The following is a 19,059-nucleotide window of genomic DNA, read 5'->3' as shown; positions in this document are numbered from 1 at the left end:
AATTTGCTCTATAGACCAGGTCAGCCTCGAACACACAGAGAAAGATCTACTGCCTCTGCCTCCTGAGTGCTGGTATTAAAGGCATGCACCACCACACATGGCTGTTTTGATTTTTGCTTTTGTTTTTGTTTTTTTTCCTTCAGTTTTTTAAATTGGGTTTGATCTCGTGTAGAATAGTGTAGCTGTGTTGGTATTATGACCCCTTTGGTTTGGTCTAAGACTGACCACCTCTAGGCCAAATCACTGTAGGGTAGTTACGATAACATTCTGTGCTTCCATTTGCTAAATGGGAATGACAGTTAAGTACCCGATAAGCTACTAATATATATCAAGCCTTCCATCAGTATCTGGACTAGCGTAAGAGTCAATAATTTATTAGTATTTTTTCAATACCTTTGTTATTATTGCCTTTTGAGTTTTCTAACATGCTGATTCCCCTGTCACGAAGATCTTTCCTTCATTTCTTCATCTTACTTTCCCCAGTTTTCATTACCTTTTATCCATCTTTCAAACCTTACCTGGAAAAATTAGTGTCCCTGAGAGGGCCTCCCTGCTGTGTTCAGCTAGGTCAGCTTGCTTGTCTGAGAAGTTCCTTTTGGTTTCCCTCATAGTATTCATCACACTGTAATTTGTTTGTTTTTTCTTGTTGACCGTAGCTAATGGCTTTCATATTTAGACTGCTGAGTATATGAATAATTGCATGGATGGATGTGCGACATATGATAAACTTTAAGAGGTAGAGGCAGTTGGATCTTCCTCTGAGTTCAAGGCCAGCCTGGTCTATATAAAAAAAACGACAACAAAAAAGGCTAAGGTTAATAGCAAGAAAGGAGACTAGAATTGGATGGATGGAGAAGTCATGGTTACTAAGCAGCTTTACTAAGTATCTGAATAAGAAGGTATGTTGGGGGCTGGAGAGATGGCTTAGCAGTTAAGAACACTGGTTGTTCTTGCAGAAAACCCGGGTTCAAATCCCAGCACCCACATGGCAGCTAACAACTGTCTGTAACTCCAGTTCTAGGGCACCCGACAGCCTCTTCTGTCCTCCATGGGCATTGCACAGACACGGATGCACTTACCTACACACAGGCAATACATGCATACACATAAAAAATAAAAATAATAAATTAAAAAAAATTGTTGGCCTAGAGTTAGAAGTTTAAAGTCTCTTGCTAATTAAATTTAAAATTTCCTACCATCTTTGAAAATCTCTGAAGGAAAAGTAAATATATTTGTGACTTATTAAACTTATTCTTTGCTTGATAAAAGAATATGGAAATCTTATTGAGCCAATAATATAAATGCTGCTTAGCAGGTACTCATTTGTGATTCAAATAGTTGTAAAGAAGAAAGAAAATTAGCAGTGTTGGTCTGTGAGAGAGAGAAGGTTGTAAACTTTGAGCTATCCAGGATACCTTTCCATATTGCACTTTGAATCAGTCTCTAAAGGTCTTCTCACATTTCATATGCCATTATAGAATACTTTAATAATGTGTTTAATGTCTAACAAATGCTTTTGTATTATTTAAATAATAGCCTTTTGTATTTCAGATTTTAAATTTTCTTAATTTTATGGTTTGCAGTTTATAGTTTGGTTCTATTTCTTTATGAACAAATAATTTTAAATTGCCTGTTATATAAAAACTGCTCACAGGCTGTGCTGGATAGCTTTAGTGTCAACTTGACACACCTGGGTTGAGGGAGCCTCAATTGGGGAATTGTCTCCATTGGACTGGCCTGTGGCCATGTCTGTGGGGCATTTTCTTGATTGTTGAGTGATGTGTGAGGGCCCAGCCCACTGTGGGTAGTGCCACCCCTGGGCAGGTGGGCCTGTGTTGGATAAGAGAGCAAGCTGAGCAGGGGCCAGGGAAGCAAGCCAGTAAGCAGTGTTCCTCCATGGCCTGTGCTCTAGTTCCTGTCTCCAGGTTCCTTTCCTCTCCAAGTTGGATGTGGTCAGAGTGTTTTGTCACAGCAATGAAGAACAAACTAGGACACAGGCTGTGCATCTGAATATGGCCACAGACACACCACTCTTGAAACCATATTTCAGTTTAAGAAATAAATCTGTGTAGCTGACCATGGTTCTACACCCCTATAATTTCAGCACTGGGGGTCTAAGGAAGAAGACCATAAGTTCCAGGCCATCCTAGGCTTCATAGTGAGACTCTATCTTCAACAGCAGCATTTAAGTCTTTACTGTGTGAAGGTTATCAAATGGTCCTATGTATATTGCTCCAGAGAGTTATGCCATTCTGTAGCCAGTACAAAATTAGTGAAACCACACTAATTTCCTTTCTTTAAAAATGTATATGCATTCTGTCCTTTGGGTTTCAGTGCTTTGAGTAAGATTTTTTATTTTTATTGTCTCATTAACAGTGTTGTTAAAGAAATTTATTCTTGGTGTGGCGTAGTGGTGCATGCCTTTAATCCCAGCACTGGGAGGCAGAGGCAGGTGGATCTCTGTAAGTTCAAGGCCAGCCTGGTCTACATAGTGAGTTCCAGGACACCTGGGGCTACAGGGAGATCCTATCTCAAAAAGACCAAAAAAAGAAAAAGAATTTATTCTTAAGTTTGTTAAAGCTGGATTCTATTATTATGATCTACTTTTTTTTATTTTTGTAGAGTCAAGCTGAAATGTGCAAAACTAAAGAAATACCTGAAGGAAATATGTGAATCTGAAAGGAGGGCTCATATTCGAAACCAAGGATATTTAAAGCAATTTGAGCTTGTTCAAACTCATGTTGAACACTTTGCCACAAATATAGAGAAACTTCAAAAACTGAAGGTAACATCTTGTTTTTTACTGTGTGTTTGAACATCTTTTCTAGATCAGTGACCATCACTAATGTTTTATTTTTGTGGATTACCCTGTGGCAAATTTTGATCAGAGGACTTGAAGTAATATTTTCTAATAGTCCTACTATAATTGTCAAATTAATTGAATATCTGCAGCACAATCAGCATCCCTAACCACTACCAACTCTACAGGTCTGACACAGGATTGTTTGTTGGTAGAATCATTGAATTTGAGCAGCATTAAGGTTTCCTCTAGAAATGGTTTCCCTTTTTAAATTGAGTCAATGTTTTTCTTTTCGGTCTGGACCCCTCTCTTCTGGTGAAGAGTCCACTGGGAATAGGGAGCATTGAGGGGTAGAAATGACCCCAGGAGTTCACCTTCATGCTCCTGGGCTCCTAGATACAGTGACTGCTGTTGGAGGCACTCTCATTCTGGTACCTTACTGCCTCCCAGTGTGTAGCCACGTGCTGCTCTACAACTTATGCCCAGGATGGAGGCCCAGGAGCTGGGCCTTCTTATGTTTGTACTGGCCAGGAGTTGTTACCCAGCTTAATCAACCTGAATACTGTTATAGGAGAAGTTGGCTTCAGTGTTTCTCCCTTTTTCCCCATTCCCTAAGCTAATTTTATTGCAAAAATTTCAAATATACAGAAAAAAAATTTAATTATAATAATGAGCACATATTCTATTACATGCAACAGTTATAAATATTTTGCTGGATTTGCTTTGTGTATGCATATTGGCTTTTCTTTCTGAGCTATTCAAAGTCTCCTGCTTACATCATGACACTTCTGTACCCTCGTGCATACGGGGCAGACTCTTAAATATTCATAGTCATATTATCATACCTAAAAAAATAAATAACAAATTCACAATATCATTTAATATTCAGGTCACATACAAATTTTCCCAGTTCCTCTAAAAAGTGTCTTCTATTTCTAGACCATGAACTCACAAGGGTTTACATATTATTTGGGCTTCATGCTACTGTTGTGCCTTTCAAAGTTTCTTAATCTAATTTCAAATGTTTCTATTTCTTTTTTTTATGACATTGACTATTTTGAAGAAGCCAGGCTAGTTGCTGGTTATTTGGAATTTGAGTTATGATTTCCTGGTCCAGAATTTCCCTGTTTCCTGTGAACAGGAAATGTGATTTAGACTAGCACTGCCTGGTAGAACTTTCTGTAGTGTGCTGAAAATGTTCTGTCTGTGCTAGTGCTGTCTGGTTCAGTATTGATGAGCCAACCACATGTGGTTATTGACCCCTGAAAATGTGGCTTGTGCTACGAGTGCTGCATGTTTAGTTAATTTTGCTTAATAGTTATAGGTAAGTTAATGCTTCATGAGGCATCCAATCAGGGAATTCCCTGATATTAAGTGATCCCACCTGAGATTGAGCTGATGTTGAGCTGTTGGTTAAGATGGTGATCTCTAGAGGTCTCTATTTTAAGGCAGCTCCTCTCCTTTTGTAAATTGATAAATAGTCTATGGAAAGATTTGGCATTACTAGAATATCACGTTCTTCACTATCCTTTTACCTCCTTACCTGGGGAGCTGTTGTTGAACCTTCCTGAATGAGTTATTGTAGTGGAGGTTGTTAAAGTAGCAATTTCAGTTGTATCTTCCATTAACTGACTTTCTTCTATGACAAAGAACAATTTCCTCCTTTTCCCCTTCTCTCTCTTTCTCTTTCTCATTAACACAATGAACTTCTGAATTTTTATTTAGTTAGTATATTATCAATTACAATACTTAGTTTTGTCCCTGTTGTTCCAAACTTAGCCAGTAAAGGTCTCTATGTTTTAGGGCACTGGGGATTGAAACTTGGACTTTGAACATACTAGGCACGTGTTCTACTACTGAGCTACACTACTAGCCATTGGAAGTATTTATATTAGCTCTTATTCCCTTTTCTGCATGACCCTGTCAGTTCTGAGCCTTTTTCTTTCCTTTGAGGCATAGATTATCTAGGTAAGCCATGTGTTTTCTCTGCCCCAGACAGTATTAGCCTTTCACCTGAGAAATTGTAGTGATTTTTTTTTTTTTTGGTCTTTTTGAGGCAGGGTCTCCCTGTAGCCCCAGCTGTCCTGGATTCAGCATGGAGACCAGGCTGGCCTCAAACTCACAGAGATCCACCTGCTTCTGCCTCCTGAGTGCTGGGTTTAAAGGTGTGCGCCACCACGCCCAGCCAAATTGATTTAAATCAGAAAGGGGGATTTGGAAACCCAGTTTGGGTGGTTAGTTGTGTTGAAGCAAACTTTTGTATTTTAGTATTCCAGTCAAATACTTAATGTTCAGAAGCAGTTGTCATTGTCCACATTATAAACCACCTCTCAGAGATCTCATATAGATAATCAAAGAGCTAGACTAAGAATGCACCTGTACCTTCCCAACAGAATAAAGAAAACAGAAAATTTCTTCTTCTTTTCATATTGTGGCCTTACCTGACTGTGGATTTCTTATTATCAAACATAGGAGGAAGGAATTGAAATCATCTTTTTTAAGTATTTTAGCACATTAGTTGTGTATAACAACTAATTGTTTCATACCTTATATAATGAGCTGGGAAAGAATATCAGTATACGGGACCATTTTAAAGAAAATAATAACAACCTATATAAGAATATGGAAAACTTTAAAACATGGTTCAAAATCACATAGATGATGTTGCTTTGAATTTGAGGTAAGGTATCCTTTTTTGAAATAATTCTGATGAAGTAAAAGAACAGACCTGTAGCTACAGTTGGAAGGACATGAGATCCATGCAGCATTGGGCTTCTGCAGTTACTCTGAGTCCAAAACTGAATGATTGCCATGTGCCCATGGAACTCTACAGTGATGTAAAAAAAAAACTCAGCTAGCAACAGACACCATTAATTTAGTGATAAGCAGAGGTTTGGAATAGGATGCTGACCTTTTGTGTCAGTGTCCAGTGTTTGCCTTAGGTATGACAGAACCACCTGATCCATCTTAATGCTTTCCCAGTGTGGTAGCAGATCTTTACCTCCTTTGTTGACCTTGGGTAAATTACTTAAAAGAAAGATGTTTACAGTGCATTGCCGACACCCCCAAATGCCATAATGTTTCTCCTCAAATAGAGAACAGTTTGTGTACAAATTTCAAACTGGTGGAATTCTAGAAAGTAGAACAAGTTGAAGCAATTTGGAAGAGGTGGGATTTTTTCCCAAATTATGGTAAGTCCATTTCTCTTCTGTAGAGATGGGTGATCCCACCTTATTATATATGTAATGCTAAAATCTTTTTAAATGGGTAAAAGCTGAAAAGGAGTTAACTAATTTTGAATCAGTTTATTTTTTATGGTGGCTCTGGAGCAGTGTGGGTTGAAAACTGATGGGCAAAGGTGCAGGTAGTAGATTTTAACCATGTACTCCTGTAGGCAGGACAGCCTCCACAGGTTTTGAGGAGGCCTAGACACAGATAGCCAGATATTAGAACTTAAAAGCACCCAGAAAAGCTCCCAGGGACTTGTGTAGAGTATTACTAACATCTCCACAGCCTTCCGCACTGCAGTAGTACCAGTCATGGGATCAGCATGTCAGAGTATTTGGGGAGGATCCTCACCAGGGTGAGAGTCATCTGATTATGTCTCAGGACATAGTCCAGGTGCTAGTCTCTACCTGCCTACCACCCTAGCCTCAGCTTACACAGCCCATGCTGCACATACATATTTCTCCTCCCCTCCCTCTATTAGCTTTCTCCCTCCCTTTCCATCTCTCACCCTCTCTATTCCTGTCTATACTATCATCAGCCCCCATCTTTTTCTCCCCCAGATCCTCTCTACCTCTTCTATCCCTGTATCATCCCACTGTTCCTCTACATCTTAATTTCCCCCACATGTGCACTCTTTCTCACACACACACACAAACTCACACATACCTACAGTGCTTTAAATCTGCCAAACAATTTGCATTTCCTTGACTGCTCCACATTATCTCACACCTCCTTCAACTAGAAGGCCTTTTAACTCCCTGGTCTGCCTTAGGTCCGTGTCATAATTACTTCATACTTCCTCATGATATTCTAATTGCTTAGATATCTATTTCTTTCAGCTTCACTGTGAGCTCTTTGTCTTAGTATTTCAGTGTTCTAAGTGTCTAACCTAGAATATGGTTCACAGTAAGCAAGGAGACTTCCCACTTTACTGAAAGTTAATTCTGCCATATTTTGGACTGTTTCTCTTATTGACCATGACTACCTATGTGAGAACTAGGTAGTGTTGATTATATACCGTATATACCTTCCCAGGAAGCATTTGTGTTAAATAGCAAAGGCATTCTAAAGATACAATGCCATTATTTGAAGATGTGATTCCCTTGCAAAATTGTCACTAGGTTATGTGTGCTGGAGGGGGATAAAATTTAAGAAGACAAAATCTTTTTCATTCTCATTCAGGTTCAGATACTGGGCAAGGCATGACCTTAAGACTCCTAAAAGGCAAAATCTATAGCAAATCTCATTTTTTTAATCAATCAATATTTTTCCTGTTGATATGTGTATTAGTTGAATAAATAAATCTCCATATCTTTTGGTGAGAGTCTGCCATCTAGGAGGAAGCACATATATTGGGAAAAAATGGGGGAAGAGAAAACAAAAGACTGTGTAGTCTTATGTCATACTCAAGAGAGAGTCAGACTGAACAATTTAATACTCACTGCACCCATTTCTTCAACTATAACATATGCAGGAAGGAACAGCTGATCTTAAGTATCTAGTTAACTGTCCCCCTAGCCTGTAACAGAACTAGCTGTGCAATTCTAGAAACCAGGAGAAAAAGAGAGTCAGAGTGGAGAATGGTAGTGGTGGCATTGTCTGTCAAATAGTAGTGTGAGGAAGGGAAACTGAAGGAGTGAAAATGAGAACACAGGAAGAAGTGTAAAGGAAAATGAGGTGTGTTGTAAACCTGGAGAACTATCCCAGAGGCCTGAAACAGCTACAAGAACCCTGTCACCTCTTCCCACTGCCCGAGCTCATTGTTACCAGATTTCAGTGATTCGGCAGAAATAAACTACCATATGAGGACATGCTGTGCAGATGAAGCCCACTTAAATTTAGGTGAACAGCATCAAGCTGGTTCCATAAAGCAGTGCAGTAACAGACAGAATGGGTTACCACATGGGTTCACTCAGTGCTGTCTGTTTATTAAAACAGATTTCCCAAGTTGGGGCAGATGGTGAGAGGATTATCCTTATAGGGGCTCTGGGCTTGGCAACGCTACTGGGACATGAGTTGTTCAAGTTCCCTCCAAACCACAGATCTGACCATGAATAGTCTAGGCCGTGTGTCAGGAAGGAAACAGAGAGTGGCAGAATCCACACTGAAGAGAAGAAATATATTACAAGTATGATGTTTTGTGGAAACAGAAGAAATACACAAGGCCTACTCAGAGAAGAAATGAGGATGGAACATGCCTAGTTGGAGATGAAGATGCAAACAAGGACATGTGTTCTGATGTTGCATCAGACATTTTTAGTAAGGACAGTCTTGGGAAGACTAATCTGTACAGTATTTTCAAAATTTTAACTTTGTTAAATTTCAAAACAGGGTCTTGCTGTGCAGCCTGGGCTGCACTTGAGTTTACCATCCTCCTGCCTCTGCCTCTGCCCTGAGTCCTGGGATGTGCTGGTGTGCACCACCACATACAGCCCTTAAATAGACTTTTTAAAATAGTAGAATGTTTGCTTAAGTATGGTTCTTGAGGAGGTGGAAACTAGGGAGATTTATGGTCCTAAAGTTGAAAACTTTCTAGCATTCAAAAGCTGGATCTGATAGATAATTCCTACTAAGCATCTGAATAGCCTATCAAGGGTAAAGAAAAAGAACAAAATATTGTAGTTGGCAGTTCTTTCTTCTACAGGGTACAGAGTTGTAGTTTGTATTTATTATCAATTTTGATAGTACCATTCTGGTTTCAAAATACATTATACAGTTTTACACCAGTAATTTTGTAATATTTTAATTTTATATGTATGAGTGTTATGCCTGCATGTATGAAGGTGTACCTGTGTTATGCAATGCCTGTGGAGAACAGAAGAGGGAATTGGAACCCCTGGATCTGGAGTTAAGGACAATTTTTAGCCGCCATGTGGGTGCTGGTATTTGAACCTGGGTCCTCTGCAAGAGCAGCCAGTGCTCTGAACTGCTAAGCCATCTCTCCAGCCCCTTGCATCAGTAATTTAGAAAGAGTACCCTATAGTTCAGTAAAGTTCTGAGATATATTGAGAACAGTCTAGATTAGGCTCTTCAGGATACATTTCTTTCTATTCTTTAGGAAACCCTTGGGCAGTTACCACTTAACATTTTGCTCCAGCATAATGAATTGAACAAAACTCTCTTGTTTTCATAAGAAAGTGTTGTCTTTAGTGGGTGACTCTGAAATGATTCCCTATAATCAGCCCAGTACCCTACTCACTGATCTTAACAGTAAAAAAAAAAAAAAAAAATTATAGTCAAAGGTTTTATGTATTTTCATTTTATACATTTATATTATAGTACATTTCTCATTCCTTGTAAAATATACTTTCTCTTGGTGTCTGTCAAGTATGCCTATTTAAGACTTTCAGACTTAGAAATTGAGCATATCTAAATTCAAAGGAGTAGATGCAGAGCAGAAACATAACTATATTTGGTAATTGCCTTATTCTTTGCTTTTCTTAGTTTATCTTATTTTTTTATTTGCACTGATCTTATAAAACTTTACCTGCATATCTGTTTGATCATCAACTGCCCTCTATCATATTAATAACATCTGCTAGAAGAAAAAAATCTCTACTTGTTAGTGAAAGTGGGGAAATATATAATACCTTTATACGTATTAGAAAGCAGATACTTAGTTTTGGTTATTATTGCTTGTGTATTATTTTTGTGGTCAAAACAAAGTTCAGGCTTATTTCATGTTCTGACTGAGAGCCAGCAGCCTTGTAATGTGGTTATCTCATAAGTATGTTTCTAGCTATATGCAAAACTGACTAATTTAGAGTGTCCTGATACCTACCTGTGATGGGCTGCAACCACTGAGTTTTTAAGGCTTAGAGCACCAATATACTGAATCAGTGCTTCCTGCTTTGCATCTAGGAGAAAGTCCTTTTATGATTGATCATTTTCATCAGTTATAGTGAGGTAATAATGCAGACTCCCTGATGGAGTTATCAGTACCAGAGCAAACTTGATTCTTATGGTACTTATGATTGACTGTCTACAGTATTATTATTCCTAGAAAATAAAATCTATTTAAGTTGATCTAGCAAATAATATACTAAATTTCTGTGACTTTTAGGACCATGATTTTTTTTGTGTGTGTGTTATTTATTTTATTTTATGTGTATGAGTATATTGCCTGCATGTAGGTAAGTGCACCTGTGTCATGCAATGCCCGCGGAAGACAGAAGAGGCTGTCAGATTACCTGGAACTGAAGTTACAGACAGTTGTTAGCTGCCATGTGGGTGCTGGGATTTGAACCCGGGTCTTCTGTAAGAGGAACCAGTGTTCTTAACTGCTGAGCCATCTCTCCAGCCCATGTATTTCATTTAGATAAGAAATCCTTTTTTTATGCTTTGAAAGAAAACATCTAATATTTAGCTTTTATAATCAACTAACTGGTTTTTCATGATAGCTTAAAGAGAGTACCATGTGTGTATGTGTGCATGTATGTGTGTTGTTGTTGAGGTTTTATTCTATAAATGGGCAGAAGACTAAGTAAAAATTCATTAAGCCTTGCTTTATTTAAAAATATATATAACATTTTATAAAATTCTATTTTTGGTATGTGTTATTGGTGAAGTTGTCTGTTTTCTAAAACAAGCTGAATTTCTTGGCAAAATTGGCTTTTACTTTCTACTCCATTGCCTTTCATGTTGCAAAGATGGCATGATATGGGTGGTTCTACTTGCAATAATATCTATCACACAGTCAAACTTTGTTTACATTTAGACTGAATATGAGACTGGAATTAAGATGACACATCTACTCTCAAAGGCTAGCCTGGGAATGAAAGATGAACTGAAAAATGAAGACAGAGAAAAGGTAATAAATTAAAATGATAAACCACTGTTTCTAGGCAATTTCTAGAATGGTCACATATTAGATATTTTAAATGAAATCATCTTATTATCAAAATCTTTTTATTAAACCATGATTATTTGAAGAATTTTGCTTATAGAATATTGTTTTAAATCCTAGTTAAATTTGCTGAAAGGCAGTTACTTGGCTTAGGATTCCAAAGAAAACTCAGTGTTGTTAGAAGGCAAAATTGTGTTTTTCCAATCAGTGTTTTGTAGCTACTTTTTCTTGGAATGAGAGATGTTTTAAATGAAAAATAACTAAATGCATTTTATTCTTTCCTTTGTATGTGTAATTTTGTACATTTGAACCTTTTCACAGAGAAAGTAGAAAGAAAAGAAAAGTGGAAAAGAAAAGATATCTAAGCAATAGACAAAGACTGGCAAGGAATACTTAAATAAATTCTGCTATGTATCTGCCGTGATACAGGCTTCTAATCCTTCTGCCTATCTCCATATAAATGATTCTGCTCAAGACCATAGATGTTTTCTTCACTAAAAGCAGTAAAGCTCTTTTAGATGAAATGTCTAAAAACATCTTGTAATAACTTGGAGCATGCTGGCAAGAGTAGTCACTTGTGACTATGTGTGAAACCCCCTCAGCCAGTCGATATTGTAATAAGCAGAAATGGTAGCATCACTCCATTATTCAGAGAAGCCAACAGCATGCTTGTTCCTTAGGCTGCAGCATTCATTAAGAAAAGCTTACTGGGCTGAAAGCTGGAAACAGATGATAACGGGATATGATTTTCATATTTAATGCTTTCCTTGGAAGAGTATGTGTGCTACAGATTGATAGAAGAATCAACTGCTACTTTACTAAAAGACTTTCAGGTTTGCCCTATAGCTACCGATGGAATCATTCAGCCAAGAAATTAACTTTTTCTCCTTTTACCTGCTTTATATATCTGCTAAGCAGGCTGCCTGGCTGCCAGTAAATGTTATTATGCAGTTAACTGTTGGGTATTTAAGACTCTTATCAGAAAAGAAACAGAGGCCACACTATTTTGTTTTTATGGTAGGAGGAAGGTTTTAGTTTTCCTTTCTTCAGTGCGTTAGCAGGCATTAATCTGAGTTTATAGGAAGTTTTAGTTTTCTTTTCCAATAGATTAAAAAGTTAAAAAGCTAGAATTTAGAACATTCTTTAAACTGTAAGATACAAAACAGCACGCGCCAGCAGCCTTGACCTATATAAAAAGGCCTTTAATGATAAGTGATTTATATGCCATTAGATATAGAGCAAATGTGGTATGATGCAATAGATTTCTAAACTGTTCAGAAAGTTTTTCTGTTTGACATTTGGTCATAAAATAATTGACATGTTTTTAATCTACAAACCAGTTTGTTTTTTCTATGCCATTCATCACAGACACTTTCTTAGTATGACAGTGTCAATGGTACTTAAGTAAAACAGGAGACTTATTTTTCTGTTTGCACTACTGAGTCCTTACCATGTATGTAGTTATGGAGTCTTCATTTAATAATTAGAACTGTATTTTCTTTGTACTGAGAAGTATTAGCTCCATAAAATCTTTGACTATTGGTGTAGTAAGAATCAGATAACATGTTAAGAAACTTGTATCTTCTCTAATTTTTCCTTGATGTCAAATCAATTAAAGGGTACTTACACTGCAGCAAAATCACAACTTAGTTAATCCTCATTACATGCTAATTCCTGAACAAGTCCTTATCATGAATTATGTTGTACTTTTTATTGGAAATCCAAGCTCCTCTTCTTTAGTCAGTCATAGGAATTTGCCTCTGTGCCCAGAGTCACTGGCCTCAGGAATTTTCCTAATGCATAGTATAGTTGTTAAGCAACTGTTCTGTTTGAGAAGCCACAGAAGCCCCTCCAAAAGAGTCTCAAGTCTTGCTCTCAAGATACTTCTCACAAAGCAGTATTCTTTCTGAGGTATAGGATAGTATATAATAAGTGCCAGTTATAACGAATGAACATAAGCTACAGGAAGAAAGATGGGGCCCCTCCCTCTGCAGTGCATACACCAGCCTTGATAGAAGAGGTGGTGTTTGGCAGGCATTGAAAGATGACAGTGATCTTTGGCAATATGTGGACATTTTAGGGGTGGTAGAATCAGAAAGCCCAGAGAGTCATTTCCTAGTCAGGCTGGAATCTAAAGAACTTGTAGGACATGATAGAAAATGAATTTGGGCAGGTATATCATAAGACTTGGTACTTGAATTAATCATGTGTGCCTATGTGCATGTTTGTGTGTGATAAAGAAGCACAGACTGGTTACATCATAGGAGAGAATCTGGGCAGGATGAACCTGAAGAAATCAGGCTCAGGGTAGATGAGAATGAACCAAGGTGCTCATATTTAGGTAGCCACTGCAGAGGAAATCATTGTTGGAGGGGAGAGGCTAGGTCAGAGTAGTTCTGGGAATATAGCACAGTTGGTATAGTACTTGCCTAGCCTGCACAAGGCCCTGGTTTTAATCTACAGTGCCTCATAAACCAGATGTGGTACATACTTGTAATTGAAGTATGTGGGAGTGGGAGGCAGGAAAATTGGAAGTTCAAGGTTATCCTTGACTATGTAGCAAGTTCAAGGTAAGTCTGGGCTACTTGAGGCTGAAAAAAAAATAATAAAATACTTGAGACTCAAAGAGATGTTTTTTTAAAAATGCAATTGATTTAAATGTCAAGAAAAGCTATTGAGGAGTGTGGTTGTCTGGTTTTTCAATGTAAAACTCAGTTTTGTAGTAAGACACCCATTCTTTTTTGGTGTAATCAGTGAGTAGAGAATATACATAAAAACACATCAAATCAACTGGGTATAGTGGCACATGCCTTTAATCCCAGCACTCAGGAGGCAGAGGCAGGCAAATCTCTCTGAGTTCCAGGCTAGTCTGCCTGATCTACTTAGTGAGTTCCAGGCCAGCTGGGGCTACAGGGAGACCAGAAAAAAAAATAAATAAATAAATAAAAGAAAGACCAAAAATACATCAGATCATGTACTCAAATGAGATAGAGGATATTTGTGAATAACTACAAACTTTTCCAGCAGGTTGTGAAGCTTTCTTGAGCTATTATTCCATGAAGTATATTCTAGTAGACGCAGATGTGGACTGATGGTACTCTGCCAGGGATAGAGAACTGTGGAGGACCAGGGAACCTCATCAGAGGACTAAAGGCTGCTTGGAGGAGTGTCACCTCCTCCACCATTGCAAGGATCCTAGGGAGGACCTCTGTACAGGTTGTAACTCCCACTTCTAATAGCTATATGAACAGTGAGGCATGGTCAGGGCACTCTTCTTCTGTGCCAGGTGCTTCATGGACATTTTCTTGGTACTGGCTTATTGAATCCTTTCGTTAGCCCTGGACACAGATGTGATTGTTGTCCTCATTTTATAGCAAGGCTAAGAAAGATTAGTTGATTTGCCTACATCTGTACAGTTAGAGCCAAAACTCAAACCCTGACTTCAGTGTCTGTGCTTTCACCATCTTGCCATAATGCCTTCTGAGGTAGTTTGGAAGAAATACTCACCAAGGTTGGGGAAGATTCTCAGTGAGATGAAAGCAGCTTTCAGTGCTACATTTTTACCTTGGGAGGGAATGAACTAGTCTCCCTTGGTGCTGATAAGATTTCAGATGAATAAGATGAGCAGTGATGGGCATTGAACATGATACCTTATGTATCCTATGAAAGCACTCTATGACTACATCCCTAGTCCTTTTAATTTTATTTGTATGTTGCTATTCAGAAAACAATTAAAAATTGAGCTGAATTGTACTAGTAGTTTCTCAAGAGGATTGAGTTATTTAAACAAGTCCAAAACATATAAGCTAGATACACAGCCCCCTTTTTCGGGGCTGTATAGAAAATATTCTTCTCTCTCAGCTTACTAGACCAAGCAGGTGGGAATAGCCTGGGCAGAGCAAAGGAGAAAGTGCCAAGAGCTGTTCTCTTGGAGTGAGGGATGTCTCCATTTCATTTGCAGTGATAGGCTAGATGAGGTTTGCACTGTTGCATCCTGCTTCCTTTCAGGGTACCTTTCAAGTATCTAGTGGGACATGTGGTTCATTCTCTTTAACAGCTAACATCTTCATTGGTCTTACTGTGTTTCTATTCCCATTCTAGAAATTTGGTGTGGGCATGTGTGAGTGTGCATGGGAGTTACATCCTTAAAAACAGCCTTAGCTAGGTGTGGTGGCACATGCCTTTAATCCCAGCACTCAGGAAGAAGAGGCAGGTGGATCTCTGTGAGTTCAAGGCCAGCCTGGCCTACATAGCAAGTAACAGGACAGCTGGGGCTACAGGGAGACCCTGTCTCTTATAAAATCCACTTTGCAAATTAGGAAGTATGTCAAATGTCTTGTCCTCAGGTCCCACAATTGGTAAGTGGCAAACAGCTTGGATTCAGATCTCAGAAGAACATACCAGCCTGGAGTCTTCAAAACAAAACAAAACAAAAACTCAAATTTTTAAAACTTATTTTGGTCAGGAGTCTTAATAAGTATACCAACCTACTTTTCGGTTACTAGATAAAATAATTTACTGCTTTACAGGGAAAATGGGAGGAAGCCATTTGTAAAGAAATTTAGCCTCTTTCTCAAGTCAGAACACAATTTTTTGTGGGAACTTTCTGCTCCACAGCTATCTTCTTTTGCTCTCTGCTACAGGGGAATTAGATGAAAAGCATATTGGATGTCAAAGGTGCTCACAGTGGGAAACTTGCACTCATAGATATGGGGCCTTGTCTGGGGAGGGGTACAAAAGGTGCAAAGAAAGGAGAAAGGGAGAGAGACAGAAGTCATTCCAACCAGGGAAGGTGCATTTGCATTCTGTGGGAAGAAATGGTTTGTTTTCTCATTTGATGTGGCAGAAGGGAAGCTCCAGAGAACAGATACTGGTTTCTTGTTGAAATTTTCCAACTCTCATGTGTTTCTAGTCAATGAAATACAATGTTACTAAAAGCAACTTTCTTCATGCAGTTGGGAAAAAAATGTTTTAGTACTTTGAGTCTTGTCTTTTTTTTTTTTTAAAGGAATCTGGCATTAGCCATCATAATTATTATAATTATACATATACACATGTACATATATATATATACACACACACATACATATATATATTGTAAACTTTGTCCTGCTGGTCCCACTTTTGGTCATCAGTTCCATAGAAATAAAAATTTTAGCTCAAAATGGAAAAAATAGAGTAAGTTGCAGAGACCTGTGTATGATATGCTGTCACTTTTGCCCAAAATCTATAGGGAATGGGTTTGTGTGAGTAAGGACACAGGACTTTGCCTATGTTAAATAACAAGAATGAGAGAGGCAGAGAGAAATAATTTAAAAAAATTTGTTCTTTACATACTGTTGTTTTAGGGCTAGTTTATGTAACTTAATAATAATACTTTCTTTAACTTGAGGAAGGAGTGGGCAAGGGGTTAACTCATTTCTGGAAGAGCCTACTCTTTTGTATATATTTATTTTAATTTTATGTTTATGAGTATTTTGCCAGCATGTATATGAGTACACCTGTGCATGATGCCTGTAGGGACAGGAAAAGGCAGGAAGAACTGGAGTTATAGATGGTTGTTAGCTGCCATATGGGTGATGGGAACTGAACCCAGGTCCTTTGCAAGAGCAGCCAGTTCTCTTAACCACTGAGCCATCTCTCCAGCCCAAGAACTCACTCTTTAATTGTGGCCAAGCATGAGTTCCTTGTGTCCTTATTAAAATCTTCCCAAATTTTAGAAAATAAAGTTGATGTTCTGTTCCTCTGATCTAGTTCTGTACTTTTAATTCATGAACAGGAAACTTGAAAAGACATAGTTCTGTCCTGAGTCATGAGCATATACAGGCCAGCTTTACTGGGTTGTGTTACATTAAAAAAAAGCTGCTGCATTAATATTTTTGGACACTTGATTAGCTTATATCCTGAAAACCACAACTTGCTATTTTAGTCAAGGCAGTAGCTTAGGCCTAGGGGTTGTTAGAAACAAGGTTAGTTTGGGGCCTGAGTTTTGTTTGTTTGTTTGTTTTAAGTTACCTACTAGTACAATTTAGAAATGCTGAATTTCTCCTGAAACTTTCATCTGCTTTTCTCCTCTTCTCAATTATCCCACATGGACTTGGTTTTAAAAATCAGATGAAGTTATCATTCAGAGTCTGTTTTAGTGAGATCTGATTTAGTAGTCAATGGGTTTAGTAAGTAATTAGGCTCAGGCCTCAGATTCATTATAAGGGATCTTTCACGTTTGCTTATTTGTTTAGGACTGTTGTTCAGTAATACATTTTGGGCTTACTTAATTATTTTAGTGTAAGAAGTAGGCTTTAGAATCCTGGTATATGAGCTTAAATTCTGGTTCTGTGGCTGCAAGCAGATTGCTCAGCCTGGCTAGGTCCTGAAAGAGTAGAATGATAATGGTTGCTCTGAGGGTTAGAGAAGATAATGAGTTTCATAAGTCTCTTAGCTTGTCCTTGACACCTAGTAAGTGCCTGATCATAGTGACTGATTGGGCCACCACACTCATCACCTTACCATCCACTTTCACTGTCTTTGTATTCCATTAGGTTAGTCTTGCTTGGTCCTGGATTATCTGCTCATATAGGATAGTGGAGAAACTATTGTGCAGACTGAAAGGCTACCTATGAATTAAAGAAGAAGAAGGTAATATCACCTGGTGATAAAACCTCATGATGGGTTGATTTTTGTAGTGATTCTTACCTTGCAAAACAATTTACAGAACATGCCATTAAAGACTAATTTAATAGGTCCCACAACTGTATAAAAATTTGGCTAGTTCTAACAGCTGTCAAATTTAATGGCCAGAGATGTGTCTTTGTGGCACCCGTCTTGAGAATGTGGTGACTATAATCTGTCATGGGGACAAAATAAAAGACCAAGTAAAAATCACAGCACCATAGCGTATGAGCTTGCTAAGGCTGCCATGACAGAATACCACAAACTGGGTAGCTGAAATAATAGAAGTTTCTCAGCAGTCTAGAAGCTGGGAGTTCAGGAGCAAGGTACTTGCAGGCTTGGCTTCTGGTGAGTCCTCCCTGCTTGAGTTGCAGATGGAGTCTTCTCTCTCTATGCCCTTATGTGGCCTGTCCTTTGGGGTAGGAGGAGCATATAAGGATACCAGATTTATTTGATAAGTCCCAACCTTATAACCTCATTTAACATTGATTACCTCTTGAAGGCCCTGTCTCCAAATACAGTCTCATGGGGATTAGAACTCTAGCATGAGTTGGGAGAGGAGATCAAAATTCAGTCCATAACAAACAGTAAAGTAGTACCATCAGGACTGTGGCACATTCATGATTATTAAGGATATTTTTTCTCAATATGACTTAATGACATACAAATTGAATAGTAATTGCCATACTGTACGAGAAGCTGAAAATTTGCTCTAACGAATTTGCTCCTTTTTCATTCTACATTCGTCTTGCCATTTCTCACCACCTTGGCTATAGAAAAAAATATGTACATTAAGAAAAATTAACGCTTTCTTAGCATTTTTCAAAACATAAATTGCTAACAAATATATTGTTTCAAAGTAGAATAATGATCAAGATTTATCTACTTTGAATATTGTAGATCGTAAGTACATCAATTCTCAACTTGTTAATATCACCTTACGTCTGTCCCTCTTCTGATAAACTACTTTATCAGTTATCTTCTGTTCACTAGTATTTTCAGTTGAGTTCATTTGCTTTGCTATTACTTTCCCCACTTCTGCATAATTATAAGAAGTAGAAGAGGGATTACTGACAGGAAAAGGAAAAAAAACAAAACAAAATCTTAGATGAGGGGCTAGAGAGATGGCTCAGAGGTTAAAAGCTCCTCTTACAGAGGACCCAGGTTCTATTCTCAGCACCCACATGGCAGCCAACAGCCATCCATAACTCTAGTTTGAGGGGATCCAATGCCCTCTTCTGATCTTTGCGGGCATTGCACAGCATGGGTACACTTAACACACATGCACGCAGTACACTCATACACATACACATACACATAAAATAAAAATATTTTTTTTAATCTTAGATGATAAATTGAGTACCAGCATTCAACTACAAGGTAATAGAAGGGCACAACAAATGGGTCATTATAGCAGATCCTTCAGTATTGATACATGGGCCTTCTTGGGCTGTAATGTCTGTTTTTTAGAAGCTTTTACATTCCTCATGCTGTTGCTATATCAACAATAATGGTA

General features: G+C 38.1%; 1 protein-coding gene across 5 annotated transcripts in view; it reads left to right on the top strand.

Annotated features, from left to right (window-relative positions):
• Kiz (kizuna centrosomal protein) overlaps positions 1-19,059 on the top strand; it is a 142,820-nt gene that overhangs the window by 9,952 nt on the left and 113,809 nt on the right. For 4 of the 5 annotated variants that reach the window (XM_029567604.1, XM_008841289.2, XM_029567598.1 and 1 more), the window contains exons 3-4: positions 2,623-2,785; positions 10,746-10,838. In XM_029567604.1, the coding sequence (XP_029423464.1) occupies positions 2,623-2,785; positions 10,746-10,838 (256 nt within the window). The remainder of the gene's footprint in view (positions 1-2,622; positions 2,786-10,745; positions 10,839-19,059) is intronic. The other variant, XM_029567607.1, reaches the window with a different exon arrangement.

This window comes from Nannospalax galili, unplaced genomic scaffold (genome assembly GCF_000622305.1).
Source record: "Nannospalax galili isolate Female #2095 unplaced genomic scaffold, S.galili_v1.0 scaffold510, whole genome shotgun sequence".
NCBI classification, from domain to species: Eukaryota; Metazoa; Chordata; class Mammalia; order Rodentia; family Spalacidae; genus Nannospalax; species Nannospalax galili.
Note: the sequence above shows the minus strand (reverse complement) of the source record. Positions and strands in the feature narration are given on the sequence as shown.